Source organism: Microplitis demolitor, chromosome 2 (assembly GCF_026212275.2).
Source record: "Microplitis demolitor isolate Queensland-Clemson2020A chromosome 2, iyMicDemo2.1a, whole genome shotgun sequence".
NCBI lineage: Eukaryota > Metazoa > Arthropoda > Insecta > Hymenoptera > Braconidae > Microplitis > Microplitis demolitor.
In genome coordinates, this window is record NC_068546.1 from 3,140,590 (window position 1) to 3,166,156 (window position 25,567).

At 29.4% G+C, this 25,567-nt stretch overlaps 4 protein-coding genes across 4 annotated transcripts; 2 read left to right on the forward strand and 2 right to left on the reverse strand.

Moving 5' to 3' along the window:
- The first annotated feature begins 3,140 nt into the window (after positions 1 to 3,140).
- Positions 3,141 to 6,835, forward strand: LOC106693192 (alkaline phosphatase). The gene is made up of 7 exons (XM_014439664.2): positions 3,141 to 3,383; positions 3,513 to 3,715; positions 3,840 to 4,032; positions 5,107 to 5,618; positions 5,689 to 5,887; positions 6,021 to 6,239; positions 6,303 to 6,835. Exons 1-7 carry the CDS (start codon positions 3,320 to 3,322, stop codon positions 6,482 to 6,484), a joined length of 1,572 nt encoding a protein of 523 aa, XP_014295150.1. The 5' UTR covers positions 3,141 to 3,319; the 3' UTR covers positions 6,485 to 6,835.
- A 2,091-nt stretch (positions 6,836 to 8,926) lies between these two features.
- LOC103572699 (alkaline phosphatase) lies at positions 8,927 to 12,269 on the forward strand. Its single transcript, XM_014439678.1, has 7 exons — positions 8,927 to 9,558; positions 9,688 to 9,890; positions 10,364 to 10,556; positions 10,746 to 11,257; positions 11,328 to 11,526; positions 11,748 to 11,966; positions 12,032 to 12,269. Exons 1-7 carry the CDS (start codon positions 9,495 to 9,497, stop codon positions 12,211 to 12,213), a joined length of 1,572 nt encoding a protein of 523 aa, XP_014295164.1. The 5' UTR covers positions 8,927 to 9,494; the 3' UTR covers positions 12,214 to 12,269.
- A 776-nt stretch (positions 12,270 to 13,045) lies between these two features.
- Positions 13,046 to 14,983, reverse strand: LOC103575952 (conserved uncharacterized protein). The gene is made up of 2 exons (XM_008555958.2): positions 13,252 to 14,983; positions 13,046 to 13,169 (listed from the first exon to the last, which is right to left on the reverse strand). Exons 1-2 carry the CDS (start codon positions 14,725 to 14,727, stop codon positions 13,056 to 13,058), a joined length of 1,590 nt encoding a protein of 529 aa, XP_008554180.1. The 5' UTR covers positions 14,728 to 14,983; the 3' UTR covers positions 13,046 to 13,055.
- Positions 14,984 to 16,604: 1,621 nt separating this feature from the next.
- On the reverse strand, positions 16,605 to 24,889 carry LOC103575948 (conserved uncharacterized protein). Its single transcript, XM_008555953.2, has 3 exons — positions 24,586 to 24,889; positions 18,858 to 19,132; positions 16,605 to 17,679 (listed from the first exon to the last, which is right to left on the reverse strand). The coding sequence occupies exons 2-3, from the start codon at positions 18,919 to 18,921 to the stop codon at positions 17,120 to 17,122; spliced, it is 624 nt and encodes a 207-aa protein (XP_008554175.1). The 5' UTR covers positions 18,922 to 19,132; positions 24,586 to 24,889; the 3' UTR covers positions 16,605 to 17,119.
- Positions 24,890 to 25,567: the final 678 nt, after the last annotated feature.

A 25,567-nucleotide genomic window follows, 5' to 3' on the forward strand; every position in this document is an offset into this window, starting at 1 on the left:
ATAGACAGAAATATAACTTATAACCAGAGTCTACTGTATATTATTTTTTAACTTCGGTAAAGAAGAAATCTTTAATTATTTTCCAACATGTGATGGGACTCGAACTGACGACCCTTCGATTGAAGGTCTGAAAACAGTTCAAGTCAAGTGCTTTAGCCCGCTCGGCCACCACATTCATTTGGAAATCGAAATTTATTCTTTTACTTAAAGCTATCCAGTACTATATATGGCCAAGACTAAGCTTTAAAAAAATTATTTTTATTTATTATTGAAATTTTGATAATATGATGTTCTCTTTATTTTTTGTAACAGTTTTAAATTCATTGAATCCATTTTTTTAAAGAAAGTTACTCAATTGTTTATTTTCTTTTTTCATAATCTTGAAAAATGTCAGTTTTAAACTTTATTAAATTGATTAAATTACAAGAAAAAACAGATAAAATTCGACTCAAATATTCCTAAAATGTTTTCCGATAAAAAAAAAAACACATGGTTGTTTTTAGTATTTTTTTTAGTATTTAAAAAAAATATAGCGTAAAAATTCATTTGTTCACAACAAATTGTTTGTTTAGTAAACAAATAAAAAATTATTTTTTTATAAAACAAGAGAACATGATAAATTATGATTTAAAAAAAAAATAGTTCATTAATATTAATACTAAGCAACAAAAAAAAATTGTTAATTAGAAAATGCGCTTTTTAGCGATAAAAAAATTTTTTTAAGAGACGATTTTTTTCTTAAAAATCATTATTTTCATCGAGCATCTTATTCCCAAAAAAAAATTTTTTTAAATCTTATTAACAATGCAATTGTTTATAATAATTATTTGAACGATGTAAGTAAAATTTTTTTTTAAATTATTGTTTAGCTTTTAGCAATAAGAAAACAAAATAATCAAAAAAATAAAATTCCTTGATTGCTTTATTTACTTTTTTAATTTTTCAATTCCTTAGATCGTAAATAAAAAAGTGAAAAATCGAAATTTTTTAATTTTTCCAATGGCGATTTTGTCTAAACCCTTTCAAGAACAGCTCTACGAAGTGAAAAAAATCCTGGATTCTTAGTTTAGAAATAATCAGGGTTTTTATATAAACTTTGAACGAGTAAAAATGAACTAAATAACAAAAGCATAGTTAATTGAAAAATTGAGGTAAAATTTTTTTTTCGGTGGATTATTATTAATCCATGTGTTTAGAAAGAACCAAATTTTTTTTATTTCTCAATATTTATATTTAATCGGTTAAAATAATTTTTTTCGATTATGCTATTGATTCTATTAACGCGCATGCATGCGCTGCTGCTTTAGTCCCATTTTCACCGCTAAATTAAAATTATAAATATTGTTGGTACAGTTCGGGGAGACAGGACTTTCTTTTGGAAATTTCCTGCTCTTTGAGGATCTTTTTACAGATTTTGGATATCTCAAATAGTTGTTGAACTATTTGTAAAATTTGTAAAAAACCAAACCACTTTTTTTTTTTTTTTTTTTTTTTTTTTTTTTTTTACTAAATTGTTAATAACTTACAATTTTTGCCAGGCCCAAATTTCCACTTTAATTTTTTTTTATAGATGCCATTTCGAATCAAATCAGACCTTAATCATAATTTTCGGTGGTCTTGGACAGATTTTCGTCAAAAAGGCACTTGTTGACTAGACTAATATGTTTATATGCGTAAATACCGTAACTTACATGAGACAACAAGTCATTGAACATACAAACTGGAATATGATGAATTTTATTATTATCTCATAAAATTCAATTATTAATGACAGGGTCATTTTCTCATGCGTTCTTATTAAAACAGAAATTTTGTAAATTTTATTATTTTCTTTTAGAATCCAATTGTGACTGATAAAAATATTTTCGGATACGTTCTCATACAAACGGGAAGTTTATAAATTTTATTATATTCTCATAGGATCTAATTATTAGTGACAGGATCATTTCCTCATACATTCTCATGAAAACTAAAATTTTGCTAATTTTATTAATTTCTCATAGATTCCAGTTGTAAGTGACAAGATCATTTCCTAATACATTCTCATCCAAAAAGAAATTTTGACAATTTTATTATTTTCTCATAGAGTCCCATCATTACTGACGGAATGATTTCCTCATACGTTTTCATTGAAACAAAAATTTTGCTAGTTTTATTATTTTCTCATAGATTTCAGTTGTTAGTGACTAAATCATTTCCTCATACATTCTCAACTGAATAGAAATTTTGTAAATTTTATTATTTTCTTATAGATCCGTATAAATCCCGTGAATGTTTTATCCCATCCAACCTTATAAAAACTCATTTTTTATACACATTTGTATTTTCCCATAGATTCTTATAAAGAATCCCTTATCAGAATCTATGAGAAAATAATTTTTTTAAATACCTCCTATACAATCTCATAAAATTCAGTAAGTTCTATGAGAAGAGGACTCCCGCTTCCCATAGAACTCATTGATTCTCATAAAATTCCTATGAGAATTTATAAGAAGCTATCGGATCTTATATGATTTTTTAAGCAGGGTTATCTCCCTGTGTAGAAAATCTCATAGAATCAAATATATTTCAATAGATTTTCATAATTCCTATAGAGATTTTACAAGAATGAATAAGTTATATTAATATTTTTATCACAAATTTTGACTATGAATGCTTCTATGTACGCAAACCCATGATTTCATGTGGGCCAACAAGAATCAGCTGGAACACAGCTTTCTGTCCCATATTCTTGAATTGGTTATCAAGGTGGCTCAGGCAAGTTATTTCCAGTGTTTCTTTGATTGATCCCCCCCCCCCCCTCCCCAAAGATTCCGTCTACCCATAAATTTCTGTAAATTAATAAAATCGTCAAATTTAAGCAAGCGCCGAAGCGAAAATCTTGAGCCAGATTTTAGAAGTAGGAAATGATGAATCTGCAGATATTTTATCAAACCATGCAGAGGCATCTGCCAGCCAATTTTGAAGCTTGCTCACAACTTTTTATAGATGGTAAAAATGTTTCGTTCGAATTTTCTAAGATAAGCCTTCTCCTTCTTAGTATTTATCAAAATCATAGATGTCACTAAGAATGGACATTTTTATCAATTCAACCTTCAATATATTAAGAATTCATAGATAACTTAATTTAACAAGCATGTAATTAACAATTCGTCGAAACAATAAATTGATAAAAAAATTTTTTCTCTCTAGAAAAAAATATGTCATGCTTTAGGTTATTAATAATTTATTATACCCTACGCCTGGCAATTATCGCTGATCAGTCTCCGAGCTCACGTGTTCTAATCCAGTTTTTTTTATCTTTAAATTATCTAACATCATGTTTCTAGTATTCAAAATTTATCTAATTATTTGCAATTTTTACTTGATCTCTGCAGTCGAAGGTTTGTTACATAATAAATTATAATAAATATTTTATTTTTTAAGACTTTAGAAAACCTGATAATTATTGAATTTGTTAATTGATTTATTTATTTAATTGTTAAATAATATTTTAAATTTAAAAAAAATAGATGCAAATTACTGGACTAATATAGCGGCGGATGAAATTAAAAAATCGTTGTCATACTCGTGGAATAAAAATATTGCAAAAAATGTGATATTATTTATTGGCGATGGCATGAGTATTGATACAATAACGGCAAGTAGAATTTACCATAATGGCGAGACAAGTTATCTTGCATGGGAAAAATTACCTCATGTTGGCTTATTGAAGGTCAGTCTACAATAAAAAAATGCATTATTAATTTTTTCGTTTAATAATTTACGAAAAATTTTTTAATAGCAGTATTTATTTACTAGATATATAAATATTTATATATATTTACCTTTATTATCAGACTTACAATACTAATAAAAAAGTATCGGATTCAGCGTCGACGGCAACAGCGCTTTTCAGCGGTGTCAAAACGAACTACAACGTAGTTGGTGTCGATAATAATGTAGCTCTGAATGACTGCGAAAGTAGTTTGCGTTCAGAACATCAGACTCGATCTATTCTTGAATGGGCGCAAAAGGCCGGAAAGGATACTGGTTAGTATTACAATTGATTTGGGTTAGATGGGCAGATCGTTTACACATACGCCTAATAATTGCTAAAAGTACCCTTAGTGTAAATTTTTCGGATTTTTCTCTGGAAAACTGAAAAAGTCTTTAAAACTTTAGAACTGAGTTTTTTTAGAGAAAATTCCGAAAAAATTCCACCAGGGACACTATAACCCTATCAAAAATCTCATATGGGAATTCAGCCTAGATTCCTATGGTTGTCACATGGTTTTCGGATGAATTCCCATATGGTTTCCTATAGGAATCCAGCATAGATCCCGATATAGATTTTACATGGGTTCTTATGGAAATCCACGACGTGCCAAATTAATATGAGAATCTAGTATGGATTCCTATGGGAATTTTTACGAAGATTTCCCATGGGAATCTGCACCATGTCAAAATCCATATGAGAATCTTGTATGGATTAGGAATTAGGAAAATTAACAAAAAGCGTCACATTATTGATACAAATCCCATAAATAGCGTAAGTGCTTTCGTAAACTTTCCTGGAGTACAATCCCTTCTACGATTCCTAATTTAGTGTTTTATTAAAATTTTTTGCAACGTCTATACAGATGTAATGCTTTTAGAGTTAATTTATGAATCAATAACTTAATCCATGTTTTGTTGGAAAGTATCCTACCAATCGAATATCAATCTGTTCTTTTATTCATATTCGCATATCCATAGACAATAGACATAGAAATCCAGATACTCTGGAAACTAAAAATTTTTAGAAATAGAAACCCAGATTCCTGTATGAATTACCCATAAGGAAATCCATAGATTGAAATCCAGATACCCATGGCTTTCTACAAAGATTTTTATATAAATCCATACACTCCTACTTCGATTCCTATGGGGTCTTGCATAAATACATACTTTCCCACATGGATTTTCTTGACAGGGTAATCTTATGGTAATTTTATCTGTTAGTGTATTTTACGTTTCTTGTATTATATAGTTTAGATATAGAGTTTCCATGTCTTCATTTACTTTTCGCTGGGACACTACTAAATTTTCTAAAATTGATAAAAAATTAATGCATTATAATAATAGGTTTTGTAACGACGACAAGAGTAACACATGCGACACCAGCTCCTTTGTATGCTCACTCACCGAATCGTAATTGGGAATGTGAAAACAAAGTCCCAGTTGAAGCGAGAAAATGCAAGGACATTGCGCGTCAATTGATTGAAAACGAACCGGGAAGAAACATAAAAGTTATCATGGGCGGTGGGCGCCAGATGCTTAAGTCAAATGTCACGGGAACTAAAATAGATCCGATTGATACGTGGGCATGTTACAGTAGCGATGGGCGAAATTTAATAGAGGATTGGGCGGGAGATAAGGCTTTGAAAAAGGCTAGGCACCAGATTGTCCAAAATAACAAGCAACTGAGGGCCGTAGATCCTGACGATGTAGATTTTCTGATGGGGATCTTTGCCAATGGACATTTGAATATGGACTGGGAGAGAGTTGATGGCCCAGAAGGGCAGCCTAGTCTCGAAGAGATGACCACAATGGCAATAAAGGTTCTGCGGAAGGCGCCCAAGGGTTTTTTGTTAGTGGTGAGTTTTAAGAAGCTGCTAAATTCGTTTTTAATGAATTCGTTGATAAATTTCGATGAGCTTTGATTAGGTTGAAGGTGGACTAATTGATTTCGCTCATCACCGCGGGCATGCTGCTCAAGCACTCCGTGAAACTGTCAGATTATCGGATGCTATCAATGCCACTTTGCATATGGTCGATTTGGATGACACTCTGGTGATCGTTACTAGTGATCATTCGCATTCCATGGCTTTCAATGGGTACGCTGATAGAAATTCTTCAATTTTAGGTAACTATTATTAGCAAAAAACTCAGAGTAACTCCACTCAAAATATTTGAACTTATTGTAACTCATAACAAACCCGCAGCTTTTCAATTTTTTTAATTATCATTCAAGTTAATAATAAATTTTTGGACTTTAGGCATCGCTCAAAAATCAAAATACGATGGAATACCGTATACTTCGTTGTCTTACAGTACAGGAGGACCCAATAATATGGCTTATGAAATAAAAAACGGCAAAGCAACTCGGATAGATCCCAGTACTTACAATACATCAGATTATAAATACAGCCAACAAGCGGCTTTCATTAGCGACGAAGCCTATCATGGCGGCGGCGATGTTCCGATTTATGCTATAGGTAATTATCAAATTATTTTTATAAATAAAAAATCTCAACTAAGGAATCGTCTATTTTTTTTAGGACCTTACGCACATTTATTCCATTCAACACACGAACAAAACTACGTTGCACACGTAATTGGCTATGCGGCGCAAATCGGGCCGTACGCCAATGTTGCTAATCAGCTAAACCGGAAATGGATTGTGATAATTACATTCTCTGTTTTATGTGTAGTGTACTATTGCTCAAATATATATTGCTGATGCTATCAGCGAGGAAATATTGTGGAATATAGCTTATCTGTGCTCATTTGATCTCTGATTTTTTATCGAGATAAGATATTCAAAAATCGCGACTTTTGCAATCAAGTATTTGTTTTTTTCTATCTTCAGTATTTTTTTCTCTCAGTTAAACTTCGCAAGATTACCAGTAAAAGTGTTAGAAATGATTAATGATAAAAATAAACACGAAAAATTTTGATAACTCAGAGATATCAAGTGACATAATCGCCCAAACAATGTAAACATTGATAAAGTTTATTTTATCAGTATTTTTTTCTAAATATACTTTTTGATATATTTTTCTAGTGAATAAAGCAAAACGATTTAAAATAACTATATATTTTTACTTAACATTTAGTCAAGTTTAATATATAACCCAAGTAAAAAAGATTCGTTTCAAAAAGATTCCAAAAACGTTCCAGATGTAGAAATTTGAAACATGAGATAGATTAGAACTTAAAATGAAACTTTTTTGGAACAGTAGTAATTGTACCCTTAAAAGATAAAAGTTCTTATAAGCAAATTGATAGTTAACAAAAACGTTCTTGAAACTTTTTTGGAATTTTTTATGGACGTCTATTTTCGTTCTGTAACAAATCCACAAGTAGTGATTTTTGAACTATTTTGGCATGATTCTAGAACATCTTTATTTTACAAAGAATGCAAAAGTAGTGATTTTAGAATGTTTTTGGAACGTCTTTTTTAGCTCTAGAAAAGGGTCAAAAGTGGTGATTATACACGGAGAGACAATTACGGTAACTGTTCCTAGTACGTTTATGAAATATTCTCCCATACCGTTATGGTAATTATTACTTAGGATTATGGGATATAGACCCATACTTTCTGGGAAAAGTTCCTATAAGTATGGGAACAATTCCTATCATTATGGTAACAGTTCCCATATTGCATGTGAAAGAATCATGGTAATGATTACCATACTCATAGGAATAGTTCCCATAAGCAAATAGTAACGAACCCTATAACCACATTGTAATGGTTCCTAAGTGTATATGGTAACTATTCCTATATAATAATTCCCATAATATGTACAGTAGAGTCTCTATAACTTTTTCGTTCTGTAACTTTGACTTCCCTTAATATCTCCTCCGACAGCAGGGGAAGTGTTCTCCCACTGTCACTCAACTGTACATGCGCAAAGGTAAAGCGCGGTTCTGTGTATAGGAGTTGCGCATAAATTGAGTATTCTAACCCTAAATTTGTGTACGTAAATAAACATTTAAGTTAAATAAGCTTTAATATTGTGAAAATCAATAAAAAAGAAAGAAAAACATTACGTGATGGAAAATGACCCTGTTTAGAAAATCTTATAGAATCCAATAGTTTCTTATAAATTCCCATAGACATTTTATAAGAATGAATAAGTTCTATGAGAAGTGCTATAGTTAGGTATAGGGCCTTGTACCTTGGCTATAAGAATCCATCGGATTTTTTAAGCAGGGGAGTTTCACTGGAAAAATTGATTTTCTATTAAAGAAGTTTAACAACAATAAAATTGACATATTAATTTTGGAAAAAACCTAACCTTTAAAATTTAAAAACTCGTGGGTCGTTTCGACTGAATCACTATTTTTAAGCTACGCCTTCTAGAAAAAAAGGGGTACTTGTACAATTTTAATTCCTGGAATTTTGGATTCGTCTCAGTCAAAGTTAGAGAGACTCCACTGTATAAATTATAATAATTTTTTTTTTGTACGAAGCGTTTTTTTTTTGTATATTACAAAATAGTACTAAATTTTGAGTATACAAAAAAAACGCTTATTACAAAAAAATAAATTATTATAATTTCTAAATATTTTGGTAATCATTATCATAGTTACATGGTAACGATTACCATATTTCCATAGAAACTGTTCCAATACCATATGGGAATTATTGTCATAATTACCATAGTATAAATGGGTGCCGTTCCTATAATCAACATTTCAAAAAACCGGTTACCATGCATTATAGGAACCATTTCCATATTATATTGTAACTGTTACCATAATTTTCTCTCCGTGTAGAACTTTTTTAGAATATTTTTGGAACGTCTTCTTTAGTTCATAAAAAAGTCAAAAATAGTGTTTCTATAACTTTTTTCGAATGTCCATAAAAAATTCCAAAAAAGTTCCAGTCGAAGTTCTAATCTGTCTCAAGTTCAGAAGTTCCACATGCGGAACTCTGTTGAAATCTTTTTAAAATTAATTTTTTTTTACACATTATATAATGCAGTTTAGATTTATTGGCATATGCAAATAATAGAAAGTACTAAGCATTAATAGAAATTCAATTTTCAAGTTAGTGAAAATTCCATAATTTTAATAGCATTTTAAAGTTACAGTATGAATTTAGTTATTTTAACTTATATTTTTAAGTAAGCTTCCCTATTTTTTTTTTCGTGTACTATCAATTTATATAATTTATTCCGCCTAAAGACCATGAATGAGTTTCAATAGAAATCAATGAAAAGATAATATGTTATTTTTTCATACCGTAAATTTCCGATATATTTGAATATAAATCAATTACGAAAGTCCGATTACTTCCGACAAACTTTTAATTGGATTCATTAACCAGAGATTAGATATTTGTGTAATTGTACTTTACTTTCTAGATAAGTCAATGCATCCATATACCACAGTATTAATTTTTACTGCGTTATCAAATTAAAAATTGTGTAGATAAATAGAAAGACGTCATTCGTTAAATTAATAATAATTTATTACAATCTCCGCCTGGCTGTTCTTGCAAATCTGTACTCAAGTTTATGTATTCTTATCCATACTTTTTTTTATTGTTAATTATCTAACTCACTATCAATGGTCTTTAAATAAGTTTATAATTGCAAATATTTAATTAGCAATTTGGCGAAACATTAAATAAATATAAAAAATTCCACTTTATGAAAAAGTAAATGTTCATAGTTCGGGTTCATCGGTCGGTGAATTCACGCGTTTTAATCTAGTTTTTCTTCTTTAAATTATTGAACATCATGTCACTATTATTCAAAATTCATCTGATTATTTATAATTTTTACTTGATCTCTACAGTAGAAGGTTTGTTACATAATTAATTATAATAAATATTTTATTTTATAAGCCTTTAGAAAACCTGATAATTATTGAATTTGTTAATTGATTTATTTATTTAATTGTTAAATAATATTTTAAATTTAAAAAAAATAGATGCAAATTACTGGACTAATATAGCGACGGATGAAATTAAGAAATCGTTGTCATACTCGTGGAATAAAAATATTGCAAAAAATGTGATATTATTTATTGGCGATGGCATGAGTATTGAAACGATAACGGCAAGTAGAATTTATCATAATGGAGAGACAAGTTATCTTGCATGGGAAAAATTTCCTCATGTTGGTTTATTAAAGGTTAGTTTACAATAAAATAGTAGATTATATGATACACTGTAAAACGAAACCCATTTTAGTCCACACCATCGTAGTGTTAAGGTTATCGGTGTTAAAATAACACTGGTAGCGACACCTTAAGGTAGTTGTCCTGCTACAATATTGTCAAAAAGTCATGAGTTATCGCTTTTGTATGATACTGTACTGACAACGATAGTTGAGTCTGCCAAAGAATGGGCTTTTCTCCCACCATTTTTCTACGATCAAGTCATCACTGCGCATGCGCATTAGTGTAAAGTCATGGACTTCATAATAGCTAAGTAGTAGGAGAAAAGCCCATCCTTTTGCAGACTTGACTATACCTTAAGCTTTATTTCGTCTCACCAGAAATTGAACTTCCGTTGCCGAAATTATGAAAATCTATCAACATATTGTCTTTATTCATTCTTTTTATTATATATTAATTGATATATATTATTGTTACTTGTTATTAGACCTATAATACTAATCTGAAGGTACCGGATTCATCGTCAACGGCAACAGCGCTTTTTAGCGGAATCAAAACCAATACTCTTGTAGTTGGAGTTGATAATAATGTAGTTCTAAATGACTGCGAAGGTAGTTTGAAACCAGAGCATCATACCAGATCTATTATTGAGTGGGCGCAAAATGTAGGAAAAGATACCGGTTAGTTTCCAAAATAAGATTTGATTGTATGTATTAAACAGTACTTATTATTAGGCAATATTTCGTAGACTAATATAAATAATAAGTGTAGCAGAGTAATCTATTAGTAATAACAGTGCTAGTGTGTAAATTATGGTATGTGTATACAAGTGAAAAAAAAAAAAAAACATTGATGCGTTTTATTAATAGGTTTTGTAACGACGACAAGAGTAACACATGCGACACCAGCTCCTTTGTATGCTCACTCACCGAATCGTAATTGGGAATGTGAAAACAAAGTCCCAGTTGAAGCGAGAAAATGCAAGGACATTGCGCGTCAATTGATTGAAAACGAACCGGGAAGAAACATAAAAGTTATCATGGGCGGTGGGCGCCAGATGCTTAAGTCAAATGTCACGGGAACTAAAGTAGATCCGATTGATATGTGGGCATGTTACAGTAGCGATGGGCGAAATTTAATAGAGGATTGGGCGCGAGATAAGGCTCTGAAAAAGGCTAGGCACCAGATTGTCCAAAATAACAAGCAACTGAGGGCCGTAGATCCTGACGATGTAGATTTTCTGATGGGGATCTTTGCCAATGGATATCTGAATATGGACTGGGAGAGAGTTGATGGCCCAGAAGGGCAGCCTAGTCTCGAAGAGATGACCACAATGGCAATAAAAGTTCTACGGAAGGCGCCCAAGGGTTTTTTGTTAGTGGTGAGTTTTAAGAAGCTGCTAAATTCGTTTTTAATGAATTCGTTGATGAATTTCGATGGGCTTTGACTAGGTTGAAGGTGGACTAATTGATGTCGCTCATCACCACGGGAACGCTGCTCAAGCACTCCGTGAAACTGTCAGATTATCGGATGCTATCAATGCCACTTTGCGAATGGTCGATTTGGATGACACTCTGGTGATCGTTACTAGTGATCATTCGCATTCCATGGCTTTCAATGGCTATCCTGAAAGAAATTCATCGGTTTTAGGTAATAACTTTTTTGACACCGACAAAAAGATCCATGTTTCAAAAGACCCCACATCAATAAGCATCCTAACTATGAAAAGTAAAAGAATAAATCCTCGGGGATCATCTTCTTTTTTTGCAAAACTTTTAAAGATTGAATAATTTTTTCTGTAAATTTTGCGCATATTCACTAACCCAATAATAATGGTTTATATTTTTTTATAAAAAATTTATCAATTATAGAGCCCCTTGAAAAACCGAATTTCGATAGAATGGCATATCCTATATTGTCTTACAGTACAGGAATATTTGATGGCATGGCTTATAAAACAAAAAACGGCAATGCAACTCGTATAGATCCCATTAATAACAATAAATCGGATTATAATTACGGCCAAAAAGCAGCATTTATTAGCGCCGAAGCTTATCACGGCGGCGGTGATGTTCCAATTTATGCTATAGGTGATTATCAAATTATTTTTATACATAAAAAATCTTAACTAAGGAATCGTTTTTTTTTTTTTTAGGACCTTACGCACATTTGTTTCATTCCACACACGAACAAAATTACGTTGCACACGTAATTGGTTATGCGGCACAAATTGGACCGTATGCCAATGCTGCTAATCAGCTAAACCGGAAGTGGATTGTGATAATTACATGTTCTTTTATATATGTAGTATACTATTGCTCAAATATATATTTCTGATGTACTAGCAAGGAAATATTATAGAATTAAATTTATCTGTGCTCATTTGATCTTTGATTTTTTAAATATCACAACCAATCGCAACCAAGTATTCGTTTTTTTTTTTTTTTTTTTTTTTTATCTTCAGTACTTTTTTTCTTCTCAGTTAAGCTTTGCAAGAATACTAGTAAAAGTGTTAGAAATGATTAATCATAAAATTAAACAAAAAAAATTTTTGATAATTCAGAGGTATCAAGTGACCTAGTCGCACAACAAATGTAAACATTGATAAAGTTTATTTTATCAGTATTGTTTTTTCTAAATATATTTTTTCAAGTAAATAAAGCAAAATGATGTAGAATAATTTTAACTCAAATTCTTTTTATTTTTTGACAATAAAATATATGTTTAATATGTGCACACGGAAAAATGTTTCGTTCTATCAAACCCACATTCGATTCATCAAGTGATAGAATATTTGTTCTAACAGATTAAAATAATGGTTTCAAGAGATGGGTTTTATCAAAAGCTCATTATGTCACGTTGGTAAAAAAATCTAAATATCTGCATTGCCTCTCTATTAATTTCAGTACTCCGATCAATAAACGGTCACTTCGGATTTGCTGCACAGCTGTTATGAAACTTTGGGACTTCAGTCCACCTCCGATTTACGGAAGCACGTTTTCACGTCCTTTAGGGCATACACAGGAGGTCTTTCCCATCTCAAATCCAAACGATACTCTTAGCCGGAAAGTATAATCAAGTGACGACTCAGGTGAGAAAGAATTTAATAACATAAGTAATTTTTTAGACACATGTTTATTTATAAATGTATAATTTCTAAATTCTAAGATATAAAATTATCAAAGTACTGTTTTGTTCTCCAGCTCGTTCCTTGATGATGTTGCCTCTTGGTCATCAGTAATTGTCCTTTCAGAGAGCGACTCCACACTTACATCGTCGTTGAAAATATTATGCTAAAAATTATAAAGATTAATAAATCAAAATGCCTTATCAGATAATTAACATAGATTTACTATTTTAATATACACTACTTACTTCTTGGGAAAGAGAGATTTCATTGCTTGATGCAACATTAGGAGTACTTGTTGGTTTTGCCAACTTGTACCATATGTCATAAAGACTTTCGTCTTCCTTCCGTCCTTTCCAAACAGAGCTAGCGTTGACTTTGAATGATATTAATTTATCTTTGTCTATTAAGCTCTCCAAGACTTTCAAAGTTTCTGATTCTTCGGGCACTTCTGTTGTATCTTCAAAAATGCTTGGGGTTTCACTGGATGAATTTTCCAGCTTTTTTAAAACTTTGCTAAAGTCAATAGCATCAACGTTCAGAGGATATAACCCACATGTTTTAAATCCGTTCTCCAAAATTTCTTTCAAATTCAAACTTCCAAATGTTTTTTTTAACACATGTGCGACTTGGCTTTTTTTTAAACTTACAGTACCAGAATTTTCACATAAAGCTTCGAGAGATCTTTGATAATCTGCTCTAAATGTTCGAAAGAGAGCTACATCTAATGGTTGTAAGATGTGTGTAGCATTAGGATACAAAGCAACAAGAATTATTTTATTTTCACTGCAAAATTTGCTCAATGGCATAGTAACGAGTGAACTATGTCCATCAATGTACAGTATGATTGGTAATTCTATATTACTTGTGAATACCCATGGAAAAAAAATATTAGTAATGTACTCGTAAAAATTTTTAGCTGTCATCGAGCCGTTTTCAGAATAGCCAAAACTGAAGTTCGGAGGTCTCATCTTTATTACGTCTTTAGGTACACTTTGACCTGCAAAGAGCACCAAAGTTGGAGCAAGATCGCCTGCTGCATTTGCCGTAACGAGTATAGTAACATTTTCTTTTTCATTATTACTAACTATGTTATACACGTTTTTAGTACTCTTCGGACACATGGAAATTTGAATTTCATCACCATTGAAAACTCGTGTACCATCGATTTTTGCAAAGTTTTCATCAGTAAAAAATTCAGTGAAGTAGTTAGTAATACCAGTGAACCATTCCCGTATCTGATACTCTGTTACCTTATCTCGGGTTACGGATAAATTTTCGGAAATTTTTTCTCTAACGTTAGGATGACGTTTTAAAAAACTTTCAAGCCAAGATCTCCCTGGTTTATTATTAACGAATGGGGTTTTCTTGTTACCAGAGTCACACAGCATTTTCACATTTTCAACTAATTTATTTTTAGTTACCGCGAAACCTTGTTTACAACAGTAAAAAATCCATTGAACTAATTCCTCTTCTTCTTCATTACTGAGTACAGTCGATGGTCCAGGTGGTTTGTCATTGTATTTGTTGAGTTTTTTCGCTCTTATGGTTGATTCCGGTATATTATATTTTCTAGACACTTCAGCAATTTTCTTTCCCCCGATAACTTCAGCTAAAGCTAATTTCACATCAGCTTTGTTATAATTATATCGCACTTTTTTTATTACTTTAGATTTATTTGGTTTTTTTTTATTAACCTTTTTTTTATTATTAACTTTTGGCATTTTTTACTTTTAACAGAAAAAAACTTACAGGGAACTTAATGCACGCACTACTTTCACAGGTTAGAATAAAAAGACTCACTACCGCAGTAATGGGTTCAAGCGCATGCTACTAAAGGCGTTTCCATTACTGCGGGTTATTGAGAATATCACAGTAATGCAAACACGCCCAGTTTATCGGTACCAATTACTGTTTCCCCGGATTAAAAAATCTAATTTGAAATGATTTGAAAAATTTAAATTATTTCATATTGTATCGTATCATAAAATTATAATTTGAAATAATTCGAAATAATTAAAAATTCTCGGCTTCGAATTATTTTTAATTATAAAATTATGAACCAGAAATTGCGATATCATTTTTTAATTTGATTTAATTTGAATTTATTCGAGAGTTCAAATCATTTTAAATAATCTAACATCAGAAAATAATATTTAGTTATTTCTTAATTCAATATGATTTAAAATGATTCATTCCAAAATTTTTACTCAAAAGCAAAATAATTCAGACAATTTAGAATGATTCAAAATTATTTAGAGTTACGTAACCTTAAATCATTCCAAATTAGATTTCTTAATCAGGATCCTTAAATAAATAATATTAATTAACCAAAATTTAATCTTTGGTATTAAACAAAGGTTATTTAAATTTAATCAATAATAAATATATAAATTGAGTTATTTATTTGATAAAAAAACAGACCTTTCAGTACCACGTCTTTTTGCGCAGCAACTTACAAAAAAAAGTCATAATTTTCGATTTTTATGACCAGTTAATTTTAGTTTATTAATAACGAATTGAACTGTTGTATATATAAAACTACTATGCAGTTATTTTCTTAAAGGTTTCAAGTATTATAATACTTGAGCAATAATTTTTTTTAAGGAAGTTCGAGCAAATCTAATGTAAAAAGATTTTCCAGCTTTAAGATTTGAAACTTAGTATACATGTAAATAAATATTTTATCTGTATATTCTCAAAATTTGAATATGATCCACCTTCTAGTTTTTTAGAAAAAAAGATTTAAAAATGACGTTTTTAAAGTTCTTATACACAGGCTTTATGGCGGACAAGCTCCCGATATCACTTATTTGATTTTTTTCATTATTAACCTCCTAAGTTTAAGAAATAAAAAAACCATGTCATAAACTTGAATATTTTTAGAATATGATAAGATTTTAACAATATAGTGTTACCGTTGTAATTATTTAAATAATTAAAGTTAAACTTTATTATTTAATCTCGTTCATCGACAGAGATACATATTATTGAGAGTTTGGCAACGTCGCGGAAGCAGCTGAGAGAAAAAACAAAGATAGAAATACATTAATAAGAGAGACGAGATTATAAATAAATTTTTCCCGCTTTAATTTGAATATCGATGTGTAAAAAGTTAGAATGCGCTGTTGCCAAATCTTTTTATTAAATCAAATGAGTCAAAAATAACCAAGTCATTTCATTACTTTCTTTAATTAAATAAGTAATAATTACTAATTTATGAGTTCGTTATGCTATTATATGTTAAAATAATGAATTTTCATAACTATTAGGAGAATTCAGCAAACAAAAAAATTCAAACACTAATTTGACTCACTAGTTTCGCTGGAACCTCCTTAATTAAAAAAAAAATCAGTGTATTAAAATCTAGTAGATAAAAAAACGACATATGAAATTTAACAATTAGACGACATTAAGAAATTAATAAATAGCTATATAGCCCACCAGAGAGTAAGTCGCCGTCGGTTTTTTACCCTCACTTACTACGCATTAACATAACAAAGCCGTTATGTAAAATGGAGTAGGATAATAATGAAGAAAGTAATAAATAAATAAGTATTTAATAATTTTTATTTATTATCATCATTTAAACATATTTTTCTACTTATTTATACTTAGTATTGATCGCCTATTTACAAAATAATTTTCAGTCTTATGCGGTACATAACAATATAATAAATATAATAATAATCTGCCATTATCTCACTGTAGCTAAATGTATTGATAATTATTATACTTCTTATATTATATATTTCTTATACTATACACAAAAATGTTATACAAACATAAAAAAATAATAACAATAACATTAATAATTATAATTATTGTAATTACGAAATTTATATATGTTTAGAGTGACTTACTGTCATAACCTCTAATATATGAGCGGTAAATCTATTTAAGAAAAAATTTTTTTTTCACTATTATACATTTTGTTTTTAAATAATGAGTTTATTTATAAATAATTGCGATTTAATGTTTAATAATTAAATAATTGTAAAAAATATAATGATTTTTAATGATGAATGATGCAAAAAAAATGTTTTTTTATGAATGAAAAGTATATTATAAAATATAAATTTTTTTATAAATTAAATGATCTTGACAAATTTTTTTTTAATCAACTTTCTGCTTACTTCGATTTAATCTTCTCCTCGGGGAAATATTTTCGGCAAAGAAAATTTTAATGGTTATAGAGCAGAGTAATAATAATGTGGTAAATAAAAATATAAAACCCGGTGAAAATTTACCAAAAAACATAAGACTCAATAATGTTAGTAATTGAGTTACGAGAATTATTTGAGTCAGATAAATAGAGTAAGTTAATAATAATGAGCGCTGTCTTTTAACTGCCCGCCTGATGGAATTTTTCTCAAAATATTCGTGAGTAAGTTTGCTGGGTAAATTTTCCGGTGAAATTTCCGATGTAGTTTTTAGGTTATGCGTGTGATGAGGAGTTTTTTGACGTATGGAAGAGTGGACGTTGGCGTAAAGAGGAAATATTTTTTCAGAAAATCGTCGGATTAGTTGAGTTAATGTAAATTTTTCGGGGTTTGTTGTTTTTGAATTCCCAAGCGAATAGAGCAAGTAGGGGAAGAGATTAAGATTTTGGCAACAGTGACGTAGTTTTTGAATCGATGGGTTGTTGAAGAGCAATGGCGTACTTTGGCTTCCATCTGTTAACAAAAAAATAGTAATCATTAGTATCATTATTATTATTTATGGAAATCTATATTTGAAAGTTCAATTTTCGAGCGTTAGATGGAGTTCTCTAAGTGGCCAATTTCTGAAGTTAGAATATATACTGAGTGGCGTACGTATTTCACGCGTAAGCTCGCGCGTGTCGTTTTTCATATATTTATTTTAATGTATATTTTTGTGTCGTTTGCATATATTTTTTCGCTTTCAACCAATCACGTTACGGATAGTTGCCTTCACATATATTTCATCTAATTTTTATTATAGGATATTTCTTCACAGGGTTCTATAATTAGTGATACAAAATGACCGTCATTTTAAGTTCCGGTCACAAGACTGTCCTAAATAACAAGCCTGTTTACATACGAAATTACTGCTACAAATTTATGGGTCAGAGTCCGTCATTTCCAATTGTCAAAAAAAATTCTGTCATAAACTTGGTCAGTAACATCTAGCTAGATGATTTGTGACAATTGAATGTTTGGTAGCAAATTAACGCTTAGTCAAGAATTTTGTCAGTTCCAACCAGCGAGATGATTGTGGTATTTTTAACTTGTTGACGTAACTTCTTACCAATTCATTTAAAATTATAATATTATCCTAATATAATAAAAATAATTAATTACTTTAATTATTACTAGGAAAAATATAAAAAATGATTAAAACAATAGTATTGAACGTTTTTTTCTACTGTTTAACACTATTAAGCCGTTGCCTCACCCATTTCGAATGCTCACGGGTTGTAGATGTTTTTACCGAACTTTGTTTGTAAATATAATCAAGTGACCAGAGATTAACAGTCTCCGGAGGTATGATTAAATTTGTCCGAATTAGATAAAAAATTTTAGTTGCTCAAAAGCCAATAAAATTAATGACTCGCTTAGATGTTTCATCGTGTCCCAATTTCACCCATTTATTTTATCAGACTAATTTCAAAAAATTTTTTTCCTTTTACATAAGCTGATAAAATTATCTATGAATATTTATTTCTTCAACCTCAATTTTTTTTTTCATTAATCTGTTGGTATACAAAATGGTTTTTTGTAACTAAAAATAGGTGCCTCTATACTTTGGCGCCCACTCATTATTACATCGCAATTACCAATTAAATCAAATATTTTACTTCACTCATTAATAATTAATTGCAAAAAATTACCTTTTAATAAATCAGAAACACGTCGAACTAAAGTCGGCTTATCAGCCAACAATGAATTGTCCATTTTATCTGCAGTTGAATTCCAAGTTAATCCGAAAGTTATTAAATCCAAATTTATTGTAACAGAAAAAAAGTTATATTTTTTTTTTATAAAATTGAAATTGTCCTCCGTCTCTGGTTGACAGACGACTGATGGCTTGAATCTTTTTTTTTTTGCGTCTTCCACAAAAATAATAACAATTAGCTCCCTCTTTTTGAGTGCCGGGTTATCAGTCCTAAAAGAATATAAAAATATTGCCGTTAATTTTAACACTTGTCAGTTATTTTTAAACCATTAAAAATAAATGTATTATCAACTCTCTTTACGGCTAATTAAATAAGACTAATAATGACTATAGTGATAAATAAAAACCGTAGCGGTAATAGAAAAAAAAAAATTAATTTGTAAAACTTCGATAATTTTCTGAGAAATGAAAAATCAAACGACCAACGGTATTATTATATTTATGGTATACTTATAATTATAATTAATATAATAATAGTTTTAAGAATAATTAGTATTTATCCCGCTATATCCATAATTATGCTAATGAATGATTTTTAAAAAAATTTATTCATTCGCATGCCACGTGATGCGTGATAGCCTCTCGACTTGAAGATTAGTACTAAATTTTTATTTAATAACAATAATAAAAAAATTGTGATATTTAATTTAAAAAAAAAAAAAAAAAAAAAAAAAAGTAAGAAATAAACTGTAAAGTAAAAAAAAAATACCTACAATTTTAGATTGAAGAAAAAAAATTGACATTGACATTGACTTTATCTTGAGTCAATGAGCTATTTAATGTTCGATTGAGTGTATTACGTAATTTGATTACTATGATAGTCGAAAATGTAAATATATATATATATATTTTTTTTAGCTGAGGTTGGCGTTTACTAAAAGAGAAAATTGATACTTTATTGGTACAAAGGACGTCGATAAAATTTTAAATTGGTAATTTAGCTTATCGAGAGTAATTTAGCACTCTCTGTACGGTTAATGTAGATAATGGTAGTAAAATAGTCTATTACGAACTTTCCAGTAAGTCATTAATTTATCTCTACGTATAAATGGATAAAAAAATATACGTTTTAATGTATAAATAGGGTTATTCAATACCTAATCAACGAGTTTTTTTAAATTTTTATTTTCAGCTCAGCTAATTTTCAATATTTCTGAGGATATGCAAAAAATGCATGTTTATTTTCAGCCTTTAAAAGGAATCTGCAGATAGTTTTATCGTTTTTCTCCGAATGAAATCTCTTATCATAAAACACACATGGAGAGGAATATATTGTCACAGTATACGTATCACTATTCTGGCTATACGCTGCATCTTTATCTTACTTAATGATGAGCCGTATTGCCAATTTAGCTAAACAGAGTTTCCTCAGAGGATCGTCAAAATGACGATCGTATCCTTATTTTAGGCATTGTATTAATTTTTGATATAACGGGGAAAAAAGAATACTTGAAACAGTTTTAATAGTAAAAACAACCTTTCGGGCTTGAAATTATAAAAATTGCTGTTTTTACTATCATTTTCGCAATATCTGATAATAATTACACTATGAGTTGCATTTTTTATACTTTTGAGCTCGAAAAGATAGTTTTTACTATTAAAAGTGTTATTTTTCAAGTATTCTTTTTTCCATGTATTGCGCAAACTTTGTAATTTAGGTATCCGAGAACAATCTGTCGTATAGTGTATCAATGAAACTACAAAGGCTATTTGTCGTATTCTTTAATTAAATAAATGAATACTTATCATAAGCCAAATACATATATTTTAATAATACTATAGACTATTCAATAAACATGTGATTATGCTTAAATAAGGTAAGCGAATCGTTATTCTGATACGTTATTTGAAAATACATTGGATGACCATCTGACAATATTTTCCCTGTACTAAAATTCAATACACTCACGGAAAATAATTTGTAGTAATGGCAACAACTAGAGTTCCATTTACCACAGGCTGTAGTATGACATGAGACAACTCCAAATTGTGGTTAGATTTACTACAATATTGTAGTTAAGCGTCAACTATCGAAAAAAGTAAGATATGCCACAGCATGCGGTATTTGTAACTCCAATTGTAGTTCAATTTACTCGATATGCGGTTACGTAAAAATAAACGGTATATAACCTAAAATTATTATAAATTATTTTTAAAAATCACTTATTGAGTTATTTGTATATACTAAACATGGTAATTATTTACAAATAGGGTCCACCCATGCTGGGTCATGTTAATTTTTTTTTGATCAAATTGATCAATTTTTTTTTTAATTGTTCATTTTTTTATGTACTTTAAAAAAAATACATCAATATTATCAAAAAAGATAAAATAGAAATTTTATCCAAAAACATGAAAGTCAATTTTTTTTCCATCTTTTAAAGGCAAAAAAGCTATCGAAATCTTTATTTTTTTTTCTCACGACATTTTTTATCATAAATGCGCCGTAAGAACAAGCAGAATAAAAAAAATTAAAAATTGTTAATTTTTGGGTTTTAAAAAAGTCAGATGATTATTTATGAGACGCTTTAATAATTGAATATACATAACAGATTAACCTCAAAATGGCGAAATAGCAGGAAGTGCTCCTTCTGTAGTACTCTCAACTCCCGCTTGGAGTATTTGTTACTGCAGTGTGCAGTAGAATTAACCGCAAGATAGGAGTAAATTCAACTTATTAACTTAGTAAAATTTGTCGCATATGTAGTAACTTTTATCATTCATGTGGTATTTTTGACTACAAACACATTTACTGCAACCTTGTAGTAAATGATACTACATATTATTTTCCGTGCTTCTTTAGAATCTGGCATTACGCGGTCTAATTTATTGTGTTTCCATTCGGTGGGATAAAAGATTCAGACAAAGCCTCTATTTACTGTAAAAGCAACAGGGACAGTTTCGTTCGTCCACTCAAGTGCGTAAGGAATAAAGTGTAAGCCCTTCTTAATTCGTGTATGTTTGTCAGTTACATATTTTTAAAAAAAACTGATAAATAAGAAGACCCTACATATTTTTAAATTTTATAACTTCACTATACAGTAAAAATAATACTTAAAATGACACATGTAACATTTGGTTCTATTGTCAAATAATTATCATACACAGCACATAATTTTTGGTATTGTATGCTAATACATCTAACATTGATCGCACGACAAAAATTTGCGGTAACAATAATTATGATTGTTCTACTTATTCGAATTTAAATAGATATACTACGATTTTTCACGCGTCCAAAGCGTGCACCGTTCTAAGAGTGATCTATAGTCAGTTAATGGATTATTACATTCATATATGAAAGTCATTACTGTATTACATTTGACCTGCGCCTAACTATCGAAGCAAAAATTATTGAATAGTAGGTTTCTAATATATGTTTCGTTAATTATAATAAATTGGTTAAGTTTTCAAATTTAGGCTATTTTGTCTTAACAGACGATAATTTTTCTATAAAATCCATAATTTTACGGTATTCTGTTAATCGAGAGATTATATCTCTGGGAATACTGCACATATTTATTCTTAAGTTTATAATAAACAAGCGCAGTACTAGTAGGATTGAAATGAAGTAAAAAAAAAACTAGACCTTTTCTGCCCTAAGAAAGAGCCTCATGGTTTTAAGCCCGCTGATTAGCAATGGGTGTAAAAATGGCTTATGTTGAATGCTGAACAGACATTCAAACCTGTTTTAATAAAGATATCATTAAAATAGTATATTGTATACCAACAGAATATTAGGACATTCCAATCTCCGCATGTGTAATACCTAGTCAAGCTGAAGGCGAAGGTAGCAAACTTGCGGATTAGGATGTGTTATCTTCCAACTTGATGTGTATACTATTTTTTGCCAAATCAGCATTTGAAAGTTTAAATTGATTCCTGTTTCCAAGACCCGCGAAAAATAAATGGTATATGGTCATATACATGGAACAAACGGTATTGTTATTGGAACAATCTAATAGGTCGTGATGCGCGAATCGTTAAAGGAGCGATCTGAATAGCTATCTTCGCTAAACGTATCATTGTTTGTACTAACCTCTAAATGGCTAAACGAGTATCGTGATAGTCAGAAAACTGTATCATGCTGCTCGCGATACTTGTTTTTCCGGGTATAGAGCATACATAGAGCACATATGAAAATTGGCCATATATGAATCGTCTATGCTCTATATATGAAACATATTTGGCAAATTTTCATATATGACCACATATGATACGTTTTCCACGACATATATGGGACATATTTGGCCAATTTTCATTTATGGCCACATATGATTAGTTTTTCACGGCATATATAGAGAGTATATGGCCGATTTTCATATGTGACCATATATGGCTTGTTTTTCACGGCATGTATGGATCATATAAGATCATTTTTCATATATAGCCATGTATGATTGAATTTTCATAAGAATGAATGGTGCATGCCCAATTTTTTTTCATTTGGTTTCTCATGAAAAAGAAATACAACTTTTTTCCCGCTAAACAAAGCAGGAATTTAAACTTTTGGCGCCGGTATTGTAAAAATAATTATGTATCAAGTGGGTTAGGAAATGAGTCGAAGAAAAACTTTATTGACTTTAATAATTTTTTCTGAATCTTCAAATAGTAGTGGCTTGATTAATGATTATTTAATGTCCATGTATCACAAATATACTCAAAAATAATGTTTATTTTTTAATATTTATAATTTCAGACTATAAATTATAAAAATAACTTAATCTACTCCAAATATTACTTTTTATTCGTAACTTTTTGAAGTTAATTTTTTTAAAGTTAATTATTATTATTTTAATTATCAATTAATATTTGGTACACTAGTAACGATAATAACAACTTTTCAATTTACATAAGTTCTTTTGATAAATATTTCCGATTATAAATAAATTTTAATAAACAACTTTTTTTTTTTTTCTTTTTTAAATTAAAAACTGAACTTAAAATTCTTATGTTGAAGAATATCATGATCTTTCTATGTAAAAAATATTAAATCGTCTTATAATTATTAAAATAAATTTCATTCGTATAAATTTTTTTCAAGAATTCAAATTAGTAAAAGAATACAAAATTAAATGAGTTTTTACACATTTAGTAGAGTCATGGGAGGGGGGGGGGGGGAAATGTTCGCATACCCATTCATTTCGTACTGAAATGCATGGGTTTGCGCACACTTACCCCACATGTCTGTATGTTAATTATTTAAAATTAAAATTCTCGCTTAACTATAATAAATACAATAAAAATAAATCAATACAAATTTATATAGATTTAAATTTTGAATTAAAAGTCCTTATATATTTTTTTATAAAATTTATAGTTTAAACGTAGTGTTAATTTAAACATTAAATTTATTTACATCTCAATAATAAAAACGATAACAATAATGATAATAATAATAATAATAATAATAATAATAATAATAATAATAATAATAATAATAATAATAATAATAATAATAATAATAATTAATGTTCATAATGCAAAAAAATAATTTTTAATTTAAAAAAAAAAAAAAAAATTTACACAATTACCCTCCAACATATTCTAACCCTTAAAAAAATCAATATTATATTTGCAAACTCAATGCCCTCTAGTTATCCTCAGAAAAAAATATCTACTCCTAAAAAAGAATAAAAAAAAAAAAAAAAAAAAAATCTTACCTTTAATTTTTCAAATATTCCTCGTTTTACAAAATTTCCAACCAAGTACCAAAAATAATCAGTTAAAAATAAAAAAAAAACAACCATCCACTATGACATCACTCACATCAAGTTTAAAAAAAAACTTTTCAAAAATTTGTTTTCTTAATTATATTCGAAGACAGTATTCATTTATTAAATGATTTAATCCACAAATATAAATAATGACGACTTGAGTAAATAATGTAGGTTGTTATTATTATGGAAGTATAAGTAGCGGCACCGTAGTGTAAATTGCTGTCTAACAGCCGAGAAATAACTGAAGACTGAAAAGATTCATGCGAGGGAACTAGAATTAAACGAGGGTAGAAGGACTCACTGCGCCCTCTTGTGTCAGTAGACTCAACTAAATTCAATGCAAAGTTTTTTCATTGGACTAAATTACTTACCAATACACTAGTAGTACACACACGTATATATATTTTTTATATGTATGTCAGAAGTTTGATTGTGCGACATGGAGTATAAAAATAAAATTAAAAAAAAAGTACAGGTTTTTTTTTTTTTTTTTTTTTTTTTCTTTTAAATCAACAATTTCATCGTAAATGCGATTACTGCAACTTAACTTGCAACGCATTTTATAGTAAGTCGAGATCTAAGATCCAAGAATCGAGTTTTATTAAGTCGAGAGCATAAAAGAACCTCAGACAACAAGCATGTGGTTAGCCCACGATACAATCACGTGCTTCGTACATGATAGAATTTTTTTTTTTTTTTTTTTTTTTTTTTGTAAATAAACTGAATAAATAAGTAATATAATTACAAAAAGTATTTGTTTATTTTTAGGATAATTTATTGTTTTTTTGTTTTTTAAAATAATTTTCAAAAGATTATTTTTTAATACTACGGTTATTAGTATGGGTGTTTTATTAAATGATGCAATTTAGCTAAAATATTAAATCAATGACTACTAAGATATATATTTTTAGTATGTGGGTATTTG

Coding starts and splice junctions, on each gene's coding strand:
- LOC103575952 (XM_008555958.2), bottom strand. CDS start 14,727: ATGCCAAAAGTTAATAATAAAAAAAAGGTTAATAAAAAAAAACCAAAT. Junction 13,170..13,251: donor AAATCTCTCTTTCCCAAGAA/GTAAGTAGTGTA, acceptor TATAATTTTTAG/CATAATATTTTCAACGACGA.
- LOC106693192 (XM_014439664.2), top strand. CDS start 3,320: ATGTTTCTAGTATTCAAAATTTATCTAATTATTTGCAATTTTTACTTG. Junction 5,888..6,020: donor TAGAAATTCTTCAATTTTAG/GTAACTATTATT, acceptor TTTGGACTTTAG/GCATCGCTCAAAAATCAAAA. Junction 6,240..6,302: donor TGTTCCGATTTATGCTATAG/GTAATTATCAAA, acceptor TATTTTTTTTAG/GACCTTACGCACATTTATTC.
- LOC103575948 (XM_008555953.2), bottom strand. CDS start 18,921: ATGGACAATTCATTGTTGGCTGATAAGCCGACTTTAGTTCGACGTGTT. Junction 17,680..18,857: donor TGTTTCTGATTTATTAAAAG/GTAATTTTTTGC, acceptor TTTTGTTAACAG/ATGGAAGCCAAAGTACGCCA.
- LOC103572699 (XM_014439678.1), top strand. CDS start 9,495: ATGTCACTATTATTCAAAATTCATCTGATTATTTATAATTTTTACTTG. Junction 11,527..11,747: donor AAGAAATTCATCGGTTTTAG/GTAATAACTTTT, acceptor TATCAATTATAG/AGCCCCTTGAAAAACCGAAT. Junction 11,967..12,031: donor TGTTCCAATTTATGCTATAG/GTGATTATCAAA, acceptor TTTTTTTTTTAG/GACCTTACGCACATTTGTTT.